General features: G+C 36.7%; 1 protein-coding gene across 1 annotated transcript; it reads left to right on the forward strand.

The window, feature by feature from the left end:
- Positions 1–370: 370 nt before the first annotated feature.
- Positions 371–14,547, forward strand: LOC119796294 (platelet-derived growth factor subunit A-like). The gene is made up of 6 exons (XM_038304788.1): positions 371–581; positions 747–843; positions 5,237–5,344; positions 5,458–5,651; positions 12,835–12,961; positions 13,748–14,547. Exons 1-6 carry the CDS (start codon positions 519–521, stop codon positions 13,756–13,758), a joined length of 600 nt encoding a protein of 199 aa, XP_038160716.1. The 5' UTR covers positions 371–518; the 3' UTR covers positions 13,759–14,547.
- Positions 14,548–15,077: the final 530 nt, after the last annotated feature.

The raw sequence follows: 15,077 nt of genomic DNA on the forward strand, positions 1-15,077 counted from the left end.
ATACACTCCTCTAAGGCGCACTGTGGAATTATGGACATAAACTTTCCTTATTTAACTTTGGCTGCCAAGTCTAACCAGATTTAACTAGAATAGCGTAAAAGTATTCCAGTTTGGCTGCACTTTCTATGAAAATGCTGAAATAATAAAACAATGCAGGTGGAACAATTGTGTTGATTCGGGCTGGATCCCTCTGAGCAAAACTGGATTCCTGGAGGCGCGTAAAAATACCTTGATGAAAGAGGACTTTTATTTTATTTCATTTTTTTACTTTTATCAGAACTTTTTTTTTTTTCTTTTTCCTGGGAGTCTCTTGCTTGGAAAAGTACCACTTTTGTCACCCAAGGTGACTGCCCCAGGACAACACTTCATTTAGGACCCTTTATATTTTCTGAACACTAAATTTCCTTAACAAACGTTTTGAAGGCGGTCTATTCTTTCGAGGGATGATTGAAAGCTTTGAGGATCAGGGAGCGACAGTCCGGCTCCTCATCCAGCTCATGCAGCGGATCTAAGAGGAGATGAAAGCCGCAGTCTATCACCTCCTGCTCGGCTATTTCTGCCTTTTACGCACCACTGCTGAGGTTAGGCTTCATTAAAAAACAAATGTTTGAATAAAATCCAAACTCATCTTCATGTTACAGTTCCTGAATTCACACCTTTTAAGACTGTATGATGCTTGTTTGGTGAATATTTTCTCTTGCGTCCTGCGAATTTAAAGTAAGTTGTGAAAAACTGTATGTGTGCAGGAGCCTCCTGTCCCTCAGGAGCTGCTGGAGCGACTCTCTCGCAGCGAGTTCCGCAGCATCAGCGACCTCCAGCGGCTGCTACAGATAGACTCCGTAGGTAAAGCACTTGATTGCACCATCTCAATAGTTTACTATAAAATAAACCATATATGTACTCAGCTTAGTGCTACCTTTTTGTGTGCAGCTACAAAACTGAATAAGTGATTGATTTTATTCTGTTAAAACAAATGAAGTGTGTTGAAAGAAACATTTTAATAAAACTTAATGGAGAAATAGCCTCTGGATGTTAATTTTATAACAGATCCTTGCTGTGTAGATGTTAAAGATGGCTGGCTCTAGCTTATGTCAACTACTTAGTAGGAAAAAAGGAACAAGTTCTGTACTGGAACCAAAGTCACCAACATATCTGACCAATATTTGGATTATAAATAGATGCTTCAACTGCACAATTTATTAAAGGCATAGTTTAATTTGTTAATTAGTTTGGGATATGATGAAAAGCAATTCAGCCTTGGGTTGATTTAAGACGAAAAGGTTGGGTTAAAGGTTTGACTCACCATCAAGGGTTAAAATGACTTGTGGCCATTATTCATACTAAATAATATGTAGAAAAATGCACTCTAAATATAACTATTAAATTTGAAATATTTGAATTTGAAAATTTTGTAACAAATAAATTTTTCTGGATAGTAAAGATTAATTACATTAAACATGTTCATTCTTGTTTACATCTTTTAACCATAGAACATCTATTTAATAGCGTAAAAATATAACAGATTTTTCCTGCACTATAGCATAAATAAAAGAAAGTAATAGGTTTTGTCTTTTTAAATCACATCTTTCTTTTTTGACACTATAGGAGTCCCACAAGGCTCCAGCCTTGGACTACATTTGATCTAACCGGTTATTAACAAGGTTTAAAACAATGATTTAAAACAAAAACACAGTCCATGATGCTGAAGAGGTTTTATTATTTTCAAGTTGTGGAGTAGAGACTGTTAGTTAAATTAATAAGATGAGAAAAAAGAAAAGAAAACCCTACAACATAAAATGGCCTTTGCAGTGCTTTGAAATTTTGTTCATCTTAGATAGTTTGGAGTTTTTTTTTGTGAAATGTAGCCAACTCCTTTTTATTATTACTAAATGTCTTTTGGTGCAGACCGGTGCCACCATTAATCCTGGCATCATTGAGATGCAAATTTAGAGTGTGACAGTTCCCCAGGCTCAGTGGGGGTCAAGTGGCTCACTTCATTATACTGTTGTCATGCTGCCCATTATTAGCTTGAGAGGAGGGCTCGCTGCAAGGCTGCTGCGTTGCTATGTATAATTCATGCTGAAATTCCTGCATGTCAGGCCACAAGAGGAGAACCATGCAGATGGAGAGAGGGAGATGGTCGGAGGTGGACTTTGTTGTGTCAACCAGCACATTGTGTCACACTGTCAGGCGTGCATATGTGAATATTTGCACAGACTCAAAAAATAAAATGCAACACTGCATAAAACGGTTAGAATAAATGAGAAATGGCTCCATAAAAACAAAAAGATCTAAACTATACATTCTTTACGGATATAACTTTAAAACTGCCTTGGGGATGTTCTTTTTTATTTTGAAAATGTAGACCATGATGTTTCTGAACATAATAATAATAATAATAATAATAATAATTATTATTATTATTATAATAATGGAACTTTATTGATCTCACATTGGAGACATTTATCTCTGCATTTAACCCATCCCCTTGGGGAGCAGTGGGCTGCCATCTTGGGGCACCAGGGAGCAGTGTGGGGTTAAGGGTCTTGCTCAGAGACCCAGACTGGCAGTCTGTGGCAGTGGGGTTTAGACTCCAAACATCAGGATTCCGAACTCTATGCCCTAACCACTAGGCCGCCACTCACCTTTTTTTTTTCTTTTTTTTTTTAATAATTAAAAACAATGCTGTTCTTTGTATTAAATCATATTTATCATGTTAATGGAATCAAAGTGTACTACTTTTACTGTCCTGAAGGCATCCCTCAAGGTTCCATTCTTGCACCAGTTGTGATTACACAATATATTAAGAATTTACTCAGTGTCAGAAGTTATTTCACCACATGACCTAAAATTCCCAGAACACATTTTTGACTGTGTCATGATTCCCATCAAAGACTGGTGATCTAGCATTACCAATAGTTTTGGTAAGGTGAAAAGTTCCAATGCATAAAAAGCTAATGGCATAAAAAAAAACAAATTTATTTTTTTTAAAAGTTGTAAAAAACACAATTTGTATAAACACAGAATACTGTAAAAGGACTGTAGTCTATATTTGAGAGTGTAAAAGAAATATGGATTCCAGACCCAGGGAGCTGAATCCAGAACATTAAAGCCTGTTGGCCTTCATGTATTTGAAAACTCTAGTTACGACCAGACCAAGACAACTTCTTTTTATAGAGGACTTGCATGCAAAGTGTTCTTGTTCAAAGTAGCTGTAATTTAATGGGGATAGGCTGGTTAGAGAGTGATCAGTTAATTCTTAGATTAACATGTAGTCAGAGAAAAGAAGCCAAGACAAAAATTGCAGACATATCTGTCAACAGTGAGCTCATTTTGGATTATCAGTTAATGCATTTTAATAAACTGCTTTAATACAAAGCTTGAATAATAATCCAGTCTAAGAGGCATAGCAGCATATGTTTACTTTTCTCAATACTCTATTGAAGATGCGTCAGGAACGAAAGACAGCTCAAAACATATTTATTTGTTGATGATCAACAGAAGCCATGTAATGAAATTCCACCCTTGTTTGTACCTTGAGATTTGGAACAATGAGCTTGGTTTCATCGGACTTGATAAAACTAGTCTGTAAATTCAGTCGATGATGAGTCTTCCACTGCTAATGTAGCTAATACTGGTTATTATTATCGAACAGGGGCTTATGTGGAAATCATATGGGCTAAGAGCATAGACATTACTGTGACTTAATGACTATGAACCAGATTCTTAAAGATGAAATGAAAAAAAAAACATAAATGGGATGTCATCCAGATGATATATGGAGGGATAAAAGAATTTCCTTAGAACCTTTTTAAGCATGGCACAAGTTGTTTTCCTTGACAAGCGCTTTGTGTGTTGGCATCATTTGTGTAATATTGTGTTTGCAGCATTTTCCATTTTACTGCTCTCTATTTTCTGTGTTTGCATCTTGACTCCTTTGCTGGATATCTTTCTTTGCATATGTTTTTGTGCATTAGTCTACCTTTTGAGTTTGTAGGAATTTTTTTAATTTTGTGAAATGATGTAGTTGCATAGATTTACCACTCGTCTGCCACCGAATAAACAGCATTGTAAAAAAATAAACACTGAAATGTAATATGTGTAAGACTGACTACATAGAAGATAATGCATAAAAAAAAAAAGAAAATAATGGGTACAGTGATTCAAGCCATATAATTTCCTTACCCTAACTTATTTCCCTGGAATTTTAAATCCAGTTGAATTTTCCTAACTAGAAGGTTGACATTCTGATTTCCGAGGACAAATGAATGAACCATTATTACTCTTCCTAGAACGACATAGACTTTTTATTTTAACTATGTAGCACAATTTCACAGCAAATATAGATTTCAAAGCAGATAAGCTAAAAGAAAAACATTGTTTTCATTTACAATTACCGTATACAAAAATGAATCAAAATGAAACCAATATAATCAGTCATATAGATTTGATTCAGTGTTACACAGTTTAAAATGACCCTTAATTTGCTGCAGCACAACTTCCTTTAGTCACTTTCGCATGAAAAACAGAGTGATTTTAACTTTACCCTAAAGATTTTAACTTATTGTACACTGTATGATGTGATGGTTTCAAAGGTAGGCCGACTCCACTCTGATGTAATGCTTTAGGCGGTAAACAGAGAATCAACAGTAAAGCTTGAAATCAAGTGATTCAGTTATGAGAAATTGGTAGGACTACAACTAATTGGAAGTTTCTAAAGAAGGGAAGTTGCTTTTTTGTAATAGCTTAATATTCCAAGAATATTAAGCGGGTTCCCAGCTGATGACCTCTGAGTGACCCTACTGTACATTTCTTTATGCAACTGACAGGTTGTTTATCTTTGATTAAATTCACATGGAGAAAACTCAATAACCTGTTGACACATATAAACACCATAACCTAGTTAGAATAACTAAGTTAAACAGTTGCTCTGATCAGGAGGACTTGATGAATGTGTTTCAAAGTAGCTGAAAGCTTTCTGTTCCACCCCCCCCCCCCCCCCCCCCCCCCTATCAAACCTCAGATAAAAATGATATGATCTGTTCTGTAGTTTCTTACACATTTAAAATCAGTTGAAATAATATTTCAGGATCCTAAATAAATCAATTTAAATACAGAGAGAATGCTGATTGTTTTTAATCAAAGGACATTAGACAGTAAGGTGAGTTTCAGTTGTGTTTCAGCCAAGGATCGGTGCTCCTAACAAAACAATGTGTCCTGTTTTGTCTTTTTCCAGAGAATGATGTGATTGAGGAGACCAAACACAGCTACCACAAGGACTTCTCTCAGATCAGTCAAACTCATAAGAAAACACATTCCCACACAAGACAAAAGAGAAGCATCGGTGAGACCCATTCAGCTGCCTTATTGGGCCAAATTATTCTGCTCTTCAAGAGTGTTCAAAATGGTGTTTCAACTAGAAAAGATTGAAATAATTTCAAGTCTTTTCCTCTGCAGAGGTGGAAGAAGCGGTGCCGGCCATCTGCAAAGTGCGCACAATGGTATATGAAATACCCAGGAGTGAGGTGGACCCCACCTCAGCTAACTTCATCATCTGGCCTCCCTGTGTGGAAATCAAACGCTGCACAGGCTGCTGTAACAAAAACAACATGAGATGCCAGGCGGTGCGCAAACACTACCGTACTGTTAAGGTAGAAAGTCAAGTAATTTATCTTCTTTATTCTGTCCTCTTTTTGTTATGTACAATCAGCTTGGATTAGGCACTAAAATAGCCTACCCTTAATAAATGGCATCTATCTTGGATGTGGTGGATCTGCTGTTAGACACTTATTCACTATTAGAGGAACTGTAATCTCATAATATACTTTCTATTTCTAAAATTTTGACAATTATTTTTGCAATTTACTAGTTCATTATCATATTGTTTTGGCTTTATTCTCCCAATGTTATGAACTTATCACCTAATTTAAAAGAAAATACAGGCAGCCTGACCCTAATATTCAGTCATGGAATAAGGCCAGAACTCTGAAATGGAAACGGTATAACTATTCTACTGATGACTTGACTTTATTGTCATGAAGTTTTGTCTCGTAATAATTAAGCTATTCTGAAATATATTGACTTTGGTCTTGTTTGTTTTTTTCGCAATACTGATTTTTTTCCCTCATACTATTAGTCATTTTAGTCATGTTATAAAAAATAATATGTGCTACTAATACTCTATTGTAGATCTCTGTTTATAACAGATATTGAAAGGTTCATTAAATAAATTAATGAAGAACACAAATGTTTAGATTAAACTGTTTCCGATCAATTTCTTAAAGCTTTATCGTTGGGAAGCCCACAGAGTATAAAAATGTATGGAGTTTACTCTAGTGTGTAGAATATGTTATTTTTTTGTATGGTGGTTTCCCTGAAGGAATTTGCATTATGACACACAGGAATTTACTCAGTTTGCACCAAAGATGGAAAATTCTGTTTGTTAAATGAAGTCATTATAGGAAAATACTCTCATATGTATTTTTCCATTCTTAGGGGTAAAGGGTAATGCCAGCAGATTTGATTTGTACTTTAAACCATTTGTGCATTTCCATGCTGCACTAAAAAGGGGGAGGCGGCTGTAAAGCCTGGCTGCCCTCTAGGCTTACAATACACCTGTTAAAAATGAAACTCTTCGCTAGTTTTTTACTAGCATCAGAGGCCATTCCCTACTACCTAAATGAAAAAATCTACAAAAGTGATTTTAGCATAAACAACTGACTCTTTAGGAAGTGTTTGCTGCAAATTCTGTAACTAGCTTGTTCCAGCTCTGTCTCTTCATGGCAGCTGCCCATCTTACTCACCTTTCTGGGTCTTTAGGGAACCAATAAAATCAGATGCTGTCCTTTCTTCCTTGTCGGTTGGTACAGCCGTATGATGAGCAAGAGGTTAAACTGTTTCTCTTGGTGTTTTCAAGGTAATATGGAGGAAAAAAACTGCAATAGCTGCTGGTTTTGTTTTTGTAGTTTTCCCAGAAGCCAGCGTCCAAAGAGGCATCTATTTATTCATGTCTATGCCTAAGGATTCATCCAAGGCTGAAGAAAAAACCCAGAAAATATCTAAATAAATAGATACAATCTGTAAATCTATTCAAATAATTTAAATAAAAAACTTATGGTGGGCTAAAATAAAATTCTAAGCAACTGTATAAGATTTAATTGTTCCCATTTTTTCTTAACATTAAAGATGACTGCACTAAATCTGCAGCAAAGATTATTCAATTTGATTTAAGTCTGTCTTCTTTACATATAAATATTACTGTGTTCTTCCCTCCTATTAAAGTGACTGCCATTAACACACAGTTATAGTCACAGAATATGCTTTCATATTTTTTTAAAACTCTAAATATTTTTCTACTGTCAGGTACAATAGGATCCTGTTACTTGTCCACTGATGGCATCAACTCAAGTTTTATGCAGACAGACCCACACAAATCAAATTGAGATATAAATATATGGCCCTTTTACCGGAGGTAAACACTCCAAATGTGCCAAAAGTAATTACCGTCATTCTAGTTGAATCAATGTGTGTGTGTGTGTGTGGATGTGAGATTAGGAGTGTGTCTACCGATGCTTGACTTTCTGCCAATAAGTTTGTTTATGAAAATGGTAGCTTTCAGAGCAGGTTAACAGCCAAAGGCGTTGAAATGGGAGATGACCCAATAGAGAATGAGCGTTTGTGTATTCTCTACTCAGAGGAAGATGATGGGAAGCAATGTTTAAGGGTTCATAGGAATTAAATCTGTTTCTGATCTTTACCAACTGACTAATAGAAGTGGAGTTTTGGAGACTTTTTTGAAATATTTGATGAAACAATACGCTGGAAGGCAGGTTTTGAGTGTTTTAGAGAGGCCAGAGGTTGGGAAGCACAAAGAAGAGGAGAATTTTCTATGCTTTAGAAAGCCAATCTCAGATGAAAGGACTCGTTCTGTCTGCTCACAGAGGAAATCAAAAATAAAGTCACTCACATGTGCTGAGATTCAGCTTTAAGAGGTTAAACGGTCACAAATGCATCCCCTTTCACATACAGCCGAAGGGAAAGCAGGAGAATCCAGGCTTTCCACATGGAAAACAAAAGCACTGGAGAAACCTAATAATAAAGATAGATAGATAGATAGATAGATAGATAGATAGATAGATAGATAGATAGATAGATAGATAGATAGATAGATAGATAGATAGATAGATAGATAGATAGATAGATAGATAGATAGATAGATAGATAGATAGATAGATAGATAGATGGCATTTTCAATGGATGACAATCAAAAACTCTTTCTTGATGATTTAATATCTACTTTTATCATGCAATAATCTGCTTTTAATTATTAGATAACTTAATCTTTTGTATCTTCATTCAAATTTGATTCGATTTGACTTAACAGATAAACTGCACTTTTTCTAGTCTTTGATTAGTGTGAAAATATAATAAAAAAAGACGTAATGGATAAAAAAGCCCAATTATGTAAAATACACAGTTATTAACAACATGCTCTGTGCCCTGCAGCTTTTGATGTTGATGTGCTATTTGCCTGAGAGCTTCTCTCCATAATGTTTATTTAAAGGTTGCAAGGAGTCCCTGACAACGTTCAGCGTTGTGTTCCCATAACTCTGCACAGAGGAGACAGACTATTCTGTCACCTTGGTTCATCATGTGCTTTACCATGTTTGCACTTAAAATATATAATAAAGAGCACATGCTCGCACAAAGTTGGCATACCTACTTATGGAAAACCATAAAAACTTAATTAAATTTTTTTTTCCCCCACTTCCAGACTTCCATTGTCTGTACTTGCTTATCCTCCAGGGTCTCCAAGGGTTGGGTGTGATCTGTTACCAACCTCCAGCACTCACTCAAATTTGTTACATTGAATCTTTTTTCTTAAAAGGTAATACATAAATTTATGTTGTTTTTTTCCCCCATTGATACAATAATTGATTGTATGACCTCCTCAGCAGGAAGCAGGTGCTGCAGAAACTCATTCGGTTGGGAGACAACTCAAGGAGACAACTCAAATATGAAGGACAGTGGGAATTCAGGAGACATTTTAGGAACCAGTGACGTTTAGAAACATTTAAGATTAATTTCATATAGAAAAGCAGAAAATTGTAGTTCAATGCAAAAGTAAACTGTACTGAAGATACTAAACACTAATTTTTAAATAATGTTTTTTTTTTATTATTTTATAAAAGATTCTTTTTTTCTATCTAAATATAGAAGGGGGCTGCAGAGTGGTGCAGTTGGTATCACTGCTGCCTTGGTTCTGGGTTTGAGTCCCAGTCCTGGGTTTTTCTGCATGGAGTTTGCATGTTCTCCCTGTGCATATGTGGGTTCTCTCCAGGGACTCCGGCTTCCTCCCACAGTCCAAAAGCATGACTGTTAGGTTCATTGGCTTCTCTAAATTCTCCTTAGGTGTGAGTGTGTGTGTGAATGGTTTTTTGTGTTGTTTGTCTCTGCGTTGCTTTGCAATGGACTGGTGACCTGTCCAGGGTGGACCCCGCCTCTCACCCATTGACCGCTGGAAATAGACACCAGGAGCCCTCGCGACCCCAGCAGGGATAAGCGTGATGAAAAATAGATGGATGGATGGAAATATAGAAGGTGTGGAAGTTTTCGTCCACACTCTCAATTTCATATTTTGTATGATACTTGCATTTGATAATTAAGAAAAAGTCCTCAGTCCTCCTGTCTGTTGCTGCCATATGCAGGGGTGACTGCTGATGCTCTAGGGGAGTTTCTCATTCTGCTGGATCCTGTCACCTGGGAAGTCAACACTTTATCCCTGTATTAGTATTACAGTAAAGTTCACAACACTGGTTCGAATCAAATTTGACAAAAAATCAGGTGCTATGATGTAATGTAGACTAATGTAGAAGTGTCTGTGCCTATTGGCCAACACTGTGACCCATGAGCGCATCTGACTGTCACGTAGTAAGCGCGACAGAAAGCTGGTGGGGCAGTGTAAACAAACAGTCAGTGGGTAAAACGTTGAATGCATCCTTTTTAAAAATGAATGAGCGTAGAGGCTCTTCCTGCTCACGTTTCAATGAAAACCCCAAGTCTAATCCTTCCAAAATTGATTCCAAAGCTGAGTCAACGAGAACTGTTCAATAGTTGTTGCCATCTTCCTTGTTGTACTTTCTCCAGCGTCGCGCAGCTTTATTGTCCCGCCCTCAAAACCCGCCCACTTTGCATCCAGAAATTCAAAATTTATCTCTGTCGTGATTGGCCAGCCAGTTCTAGGGCCTGAGGCATTAATCGAGGCTAGATCATTCGCAGGCAAAAATGATTTTGGCCGCCAGCGGGTGGGGCTAGTTTACTAGGCTACTGACCTATACAAAAATTTGATGCAAAAGTCAAGAGTCAGATAGTAAGAAAGACACCGAAGCAAAGCGAAACATCATCAGCTTTGGCGAAATTAAAACTAAGATGGTCAAATCGTGACAAAACCTAACTTGTAATACAAATATCTAAATGTTTACCAAATAGGTTCCCCCTTTACCCAAATACACCCCTATATAGTTAAAGATATCAATGGGATTATGTAGACTCGGACACAAGCAAGGGGTGTTTTGGTCTGAATTTAGAGGAGATCTTCTGTTAAAGGTTGAGCAGGTTTTTGCATTTCTTCACTGGTACGTTTGCTGAAATTAATCCTTGGTAATAGTAAAGTCCCTTAAGTTGGAAGGCTTCCCAACATGCAGCAGGAGCAGCTAGTTTACTGCAAAGTCAATGGTTGACATGCATCAAGGCGCAACGTGTGTGTGTGTGTGTGTGTGTTAAAATCTGTGACCGTGCTCGTCACGTTTTGCTTTTACATGTCTTTATGGCATTTCAATGCAGACATGCCAAAACATCAGCAGAGTACTGTACACATCTTCACGATAAAGAGTTGAGTGGTGCTTGAAAATAGATCGGTTATTACATAATATTGCTTTTGTATGAATGTTTTACAGGCATTTCAGACGTAAGCTTAGCCTCCAACTAGTGACAATGTTTTTGAATGACTAGTACTGTGCATAGCAACAACTGCATGTCTCAAAGATTAACAATTCATTACTTAAGAGAAATGTTGGCAACACACCACAGTAGTAGAAGGACTAGTTTAAGTGGGTTCCTAGTCTGTGTGCTCACTTTGTGAGTACTGTACAAGTGTTAACATTTAAAATACATGCTTTGAGGTTTGGCTCGTCTGATTTTTTTCTGGGTTTTATGATTTTTGCCTATGTCTGGTCTGCAGTCACCTATGTGTTTTAATGGATGTTTAGCGGTATACCAAATGTGTTTTCATGGACATGCATGGTGAACCATCGACATGTTTTCGTGGATGTGTTGGTGTGCTGTCACCATTGGTTCCGTTCAAGGTGCGCAGTCACTATTTTTCGGTGTGTGATGGGTGATCATATACTAATGAGAATTGCATAATTGTATCTTCTTGGCTGATTTATGGAACTGTCACCGTATCCTGAACCTTTATCTCATGTTGTACTTCATATGGGGCCCACCCAGATAAAGTTGCTTATGGGCCTATTGTTTTGTCGTTATGCCACTGTGTCAAAATAAAACTTGTACAAGCATCAAAAATGAAGCAGCACAAGCATTTTTGCTGCTCTTGCTGCTTGAGGTTTGAAAGACAAAAGAGTGTTTTATAACTCACAGTAGATATTATTCAAATAGACAATGCACATACTTCCACATGCACAGATTAGAGTTAAACACTATTTGTTTATTACAGTTTAGCACTCCTTAGCCCATGCTGCACAGGGGAGAGAGCCATGTTGCTTTCTTTACTGGTACTAAAGTCTGGGTTTTAAGGTCATGTCTTTAATGTGATTTAACACTGTTTTTACATGAAATATAGTTCACTATTTAAACTTTTAAACTTTGCTTTAGAATACTGCAGCTTCTGACAGCTTTTTTTTTGTTGTTTTAAAAACATCCTCTGCAGAACACCAGGGCTTACCTTTCAACACGGTCTCATTCTTGCACAGCCTCTCACCTCAGCCGAACCTCTTTTGTCCCTTCTTCAAGCCTAAGCCTGGCTGTTTGTGAATTTGTTCAGACTTGAAACAGAGACTCTTTTGCAATCAGTCCTAAAGCTCCACCAATGCAGGGGAGTGAATGTGAAGCATGCAGACTTTATGTAACTGCTTTACAACTAGATTACTGTGTACACATGTTGAACAGCTACTGCTTCAGCAGCTGAGCGCCGACATTATGCATGTGTGTTGACACTGAAACCAAGCTTCTTGACCTTGAGTAATTAATTTATCCAAACAAAGGGAGACACACCCATCTGTTTGCATAGTTCTGTGTGATTTAAAAAAGTAAAGGGAAATTTGTGAGTAAAGGAAGTACCTCAAGCTAATGTGTTTTAGCCTAATCCAGAATGCTATCATTTAGATCATAGAAAACAAAAATACCTGCAAGTTTATATGCATAGGCTTCAGCTTGCTATGTAGGACAGATTTTTATGCTGTACCTGTTATGATTTCCTTAGTTGGCACAAGACAGTCTACATTCTTTATAGAGATTTAATACCACATATGCATGAGGATATTTCCTCAAAAACTGTTTAGATCATTCAAAAATCTAGAGATTTATGTAAATTAGCTTTTTTTAAAGTGTAAAAAATATCTTTTTGGTCCATAAAGTGCTTCATTTGATCAAATAATCTTTCTTTGTAAGACAGTAGTTAGCTAAACAATTCTATATATTCATCCTAGATTTCATTAAAGAAACTTAAAATAAAACTTTCAGTACGCTAATTTGTGGGGGTTTTTTTTGGATTAAAATAGATTTTTTTCTCCTAATTCTCTATTATATCTGTTTCAGGTGGCAAAGGTGGAGTACGTACGGCGTCAGCCTAGACTGCGGGAGGTGGAGGTGACACTGGAGGACCACTTAGAGTGCATGTGCAGCAGCAGACGGCACTTCAGCCAAAACCAAGACAGAGAACATGGTGAGCTTGCAGATCTACATGCATTTGTTCTATTCCCTCAATTGTTCATTGTTCAGTTGAATATATGGCAGTCAAGCTAAAATTAAATATTGAACTAAAGACTTTATTTCTGCAGGTCTCTCTGCTCTGTGGTTACAATTTTAAAGATATGTGGCCAAAAAACTAACATTAGAAGCATTTACCACCTAATAAAAATAACCCATTCTTTAAACTGCATATGAAATTCTTATTTGTTATTTATTATTGATTATCTTATCCTTGCATCACATCAAAGCTTCCCATAAACCATGATCTGTCAGAAAACAAAACTTTTAAATGATCCTCATTGTGATCATGCTAACTCAAAATTAGATTTTCCCTCTGTACCTGCTTCCCTCTCGGGAGCAGTGCAAGGGTTGTGCATGTGTATTTTTTTTTTAAGTGGAGAAGGCAGGTGTTGTGAAAATCTTTCACTTTACCTTTAGAAAAATATATATATTTTTATTATCTTGTTTTACATTTTGCCATTATAATTCAAATAAATGAACAAAAATAGATAACTTTCCAATACTTTTGGTCAAAAGGCCAAAAGTGAAAAAACAATTGCTAGAAAAAAAAAAATATATTTTTTTTTAAACCAGGGTCAATGCCTACAACCAGCATAGGCTGACATGATAGTTTTACTTATCACATGATCTAACAAAAAAAAACTGCCATTGGAATATGAGTTTCTTTGTAGTGTGTAACGAATAAAGCAATGCATGATCTCATCCATTCTTATACTCACAAAGACTTTTCTTTGATCAGGTATCAGGTGAAGAGATGCAGTGGAGGGGACACAACCGCTTCCGATGTCTTTGTCACCGCCTGCTGTGGAAGGACACATTTTATAGAAGCTTTGTGACCTGTGCCAAGAGGAATACGTGACCCATTTAAAACTGAAGTGTACACTTAAGAGATTGCAATAAACAGCTAAACTTTCAAACCCAGAGAGGTACCTGAGACAAAATGAATATTTCTCCATGAAGGAGGGCAATGTTTGGACCCCTGAACTTCAAAGAACACATTGCTTATGCTTTTCTCCTCCACCTGAGTGATAACTCCTTAGCATTGAAGATCAGCTCCTGGTTGGCAACTTTTCTTCTACAGACACACAGACTCCATCAATTGTTCTTTTTTTTTTCTCTCTGTTGCAAATACAAGGTATTCAAGTCAATGTTGTCATTCCCACTGACCCCATGGCATTGCAGAACAGGGGAGAGTCCTTCTTCATTGTTCGCCAAAGATAAGAACAAGTTCATTTTATGAAAACAGACATCAGAAAAACAAAAAGAATCCATTTCAAAATAAAAAGGAGGGCTTTCCGTAAACATGAACAGGTCCTGTGGATTGGCAGGTGACGTACGCAGAACTCAGACAGTGGCAACTGTGGGAGCTGGGATGAGGTTTCATACTCCATACTCCCTCTTCTGGTAAATCATTCATGTATAACCCCCGATTTTTATGATCTTTTAATGCTGTTTGTTTTCTACTTCTGATACATTTTATCCATAAAAGATGGAAGCAGGATTTTACTTAAGCAAATAAAGATATTTATATGAAACACAGTTGGTGTCGTTATATAATAGCATCAGTTTTAAGGTTCTTGAACTGCAACCAAATAGTTTTAAATTATTGGCTGAGGGATGACTGTCAGTCATTATAGAAGTCATCATAAAAGTTATTCTACTGGTAAAGCTGCACCATATTCTAACCACAACCTGATGCCAGTGCTTACAGTAACAAAATCACTGAAGGGTTGTAATTTTGCTTGTATGCCATTAGGGAGGACATCATATTTCCAGGGAAATGCAGTCAAAATATGCATGTCAGTTGGTATATAATTACTGGCTGAGAGGCTAAACTTAATGGAAAATGGTGGTGAAATTACAATGATATCAAAGAAATGATATAATGAAAGAAAAAGGAAAAAAGAAAAAGGAAAATCATATTTTATAACAGAATTTAAAACATCACTGCAATATTTGGCAGTATATATTTTCTTGATTTCCATATGGTAACATATGGAAACTGGTCAATGTTTGCTTTAGGCAGACATGTAGGAAGGCAATCAAGGAAAAAATAGTGGTGGGGGTCA

The sequence above is a fragment of the Cyprinodon tularosa genome, unplaced genomic scaffold (assembly GCF_016077235.1).
Source record: "Cyprinodon tularosa strain WSP-4 unplaced genomic scaffold, ASM1607723v1 ctg542, whole genome shotgun sequence".
Taxonomy (NCBI): domain Eukaryota; kingdom Metazoa; phylum Chordata; class Actinopteri; order Cyprinodontiformes; family Cyprinodontidae; genus Cyprinodon; species Cyprinodon tularosa.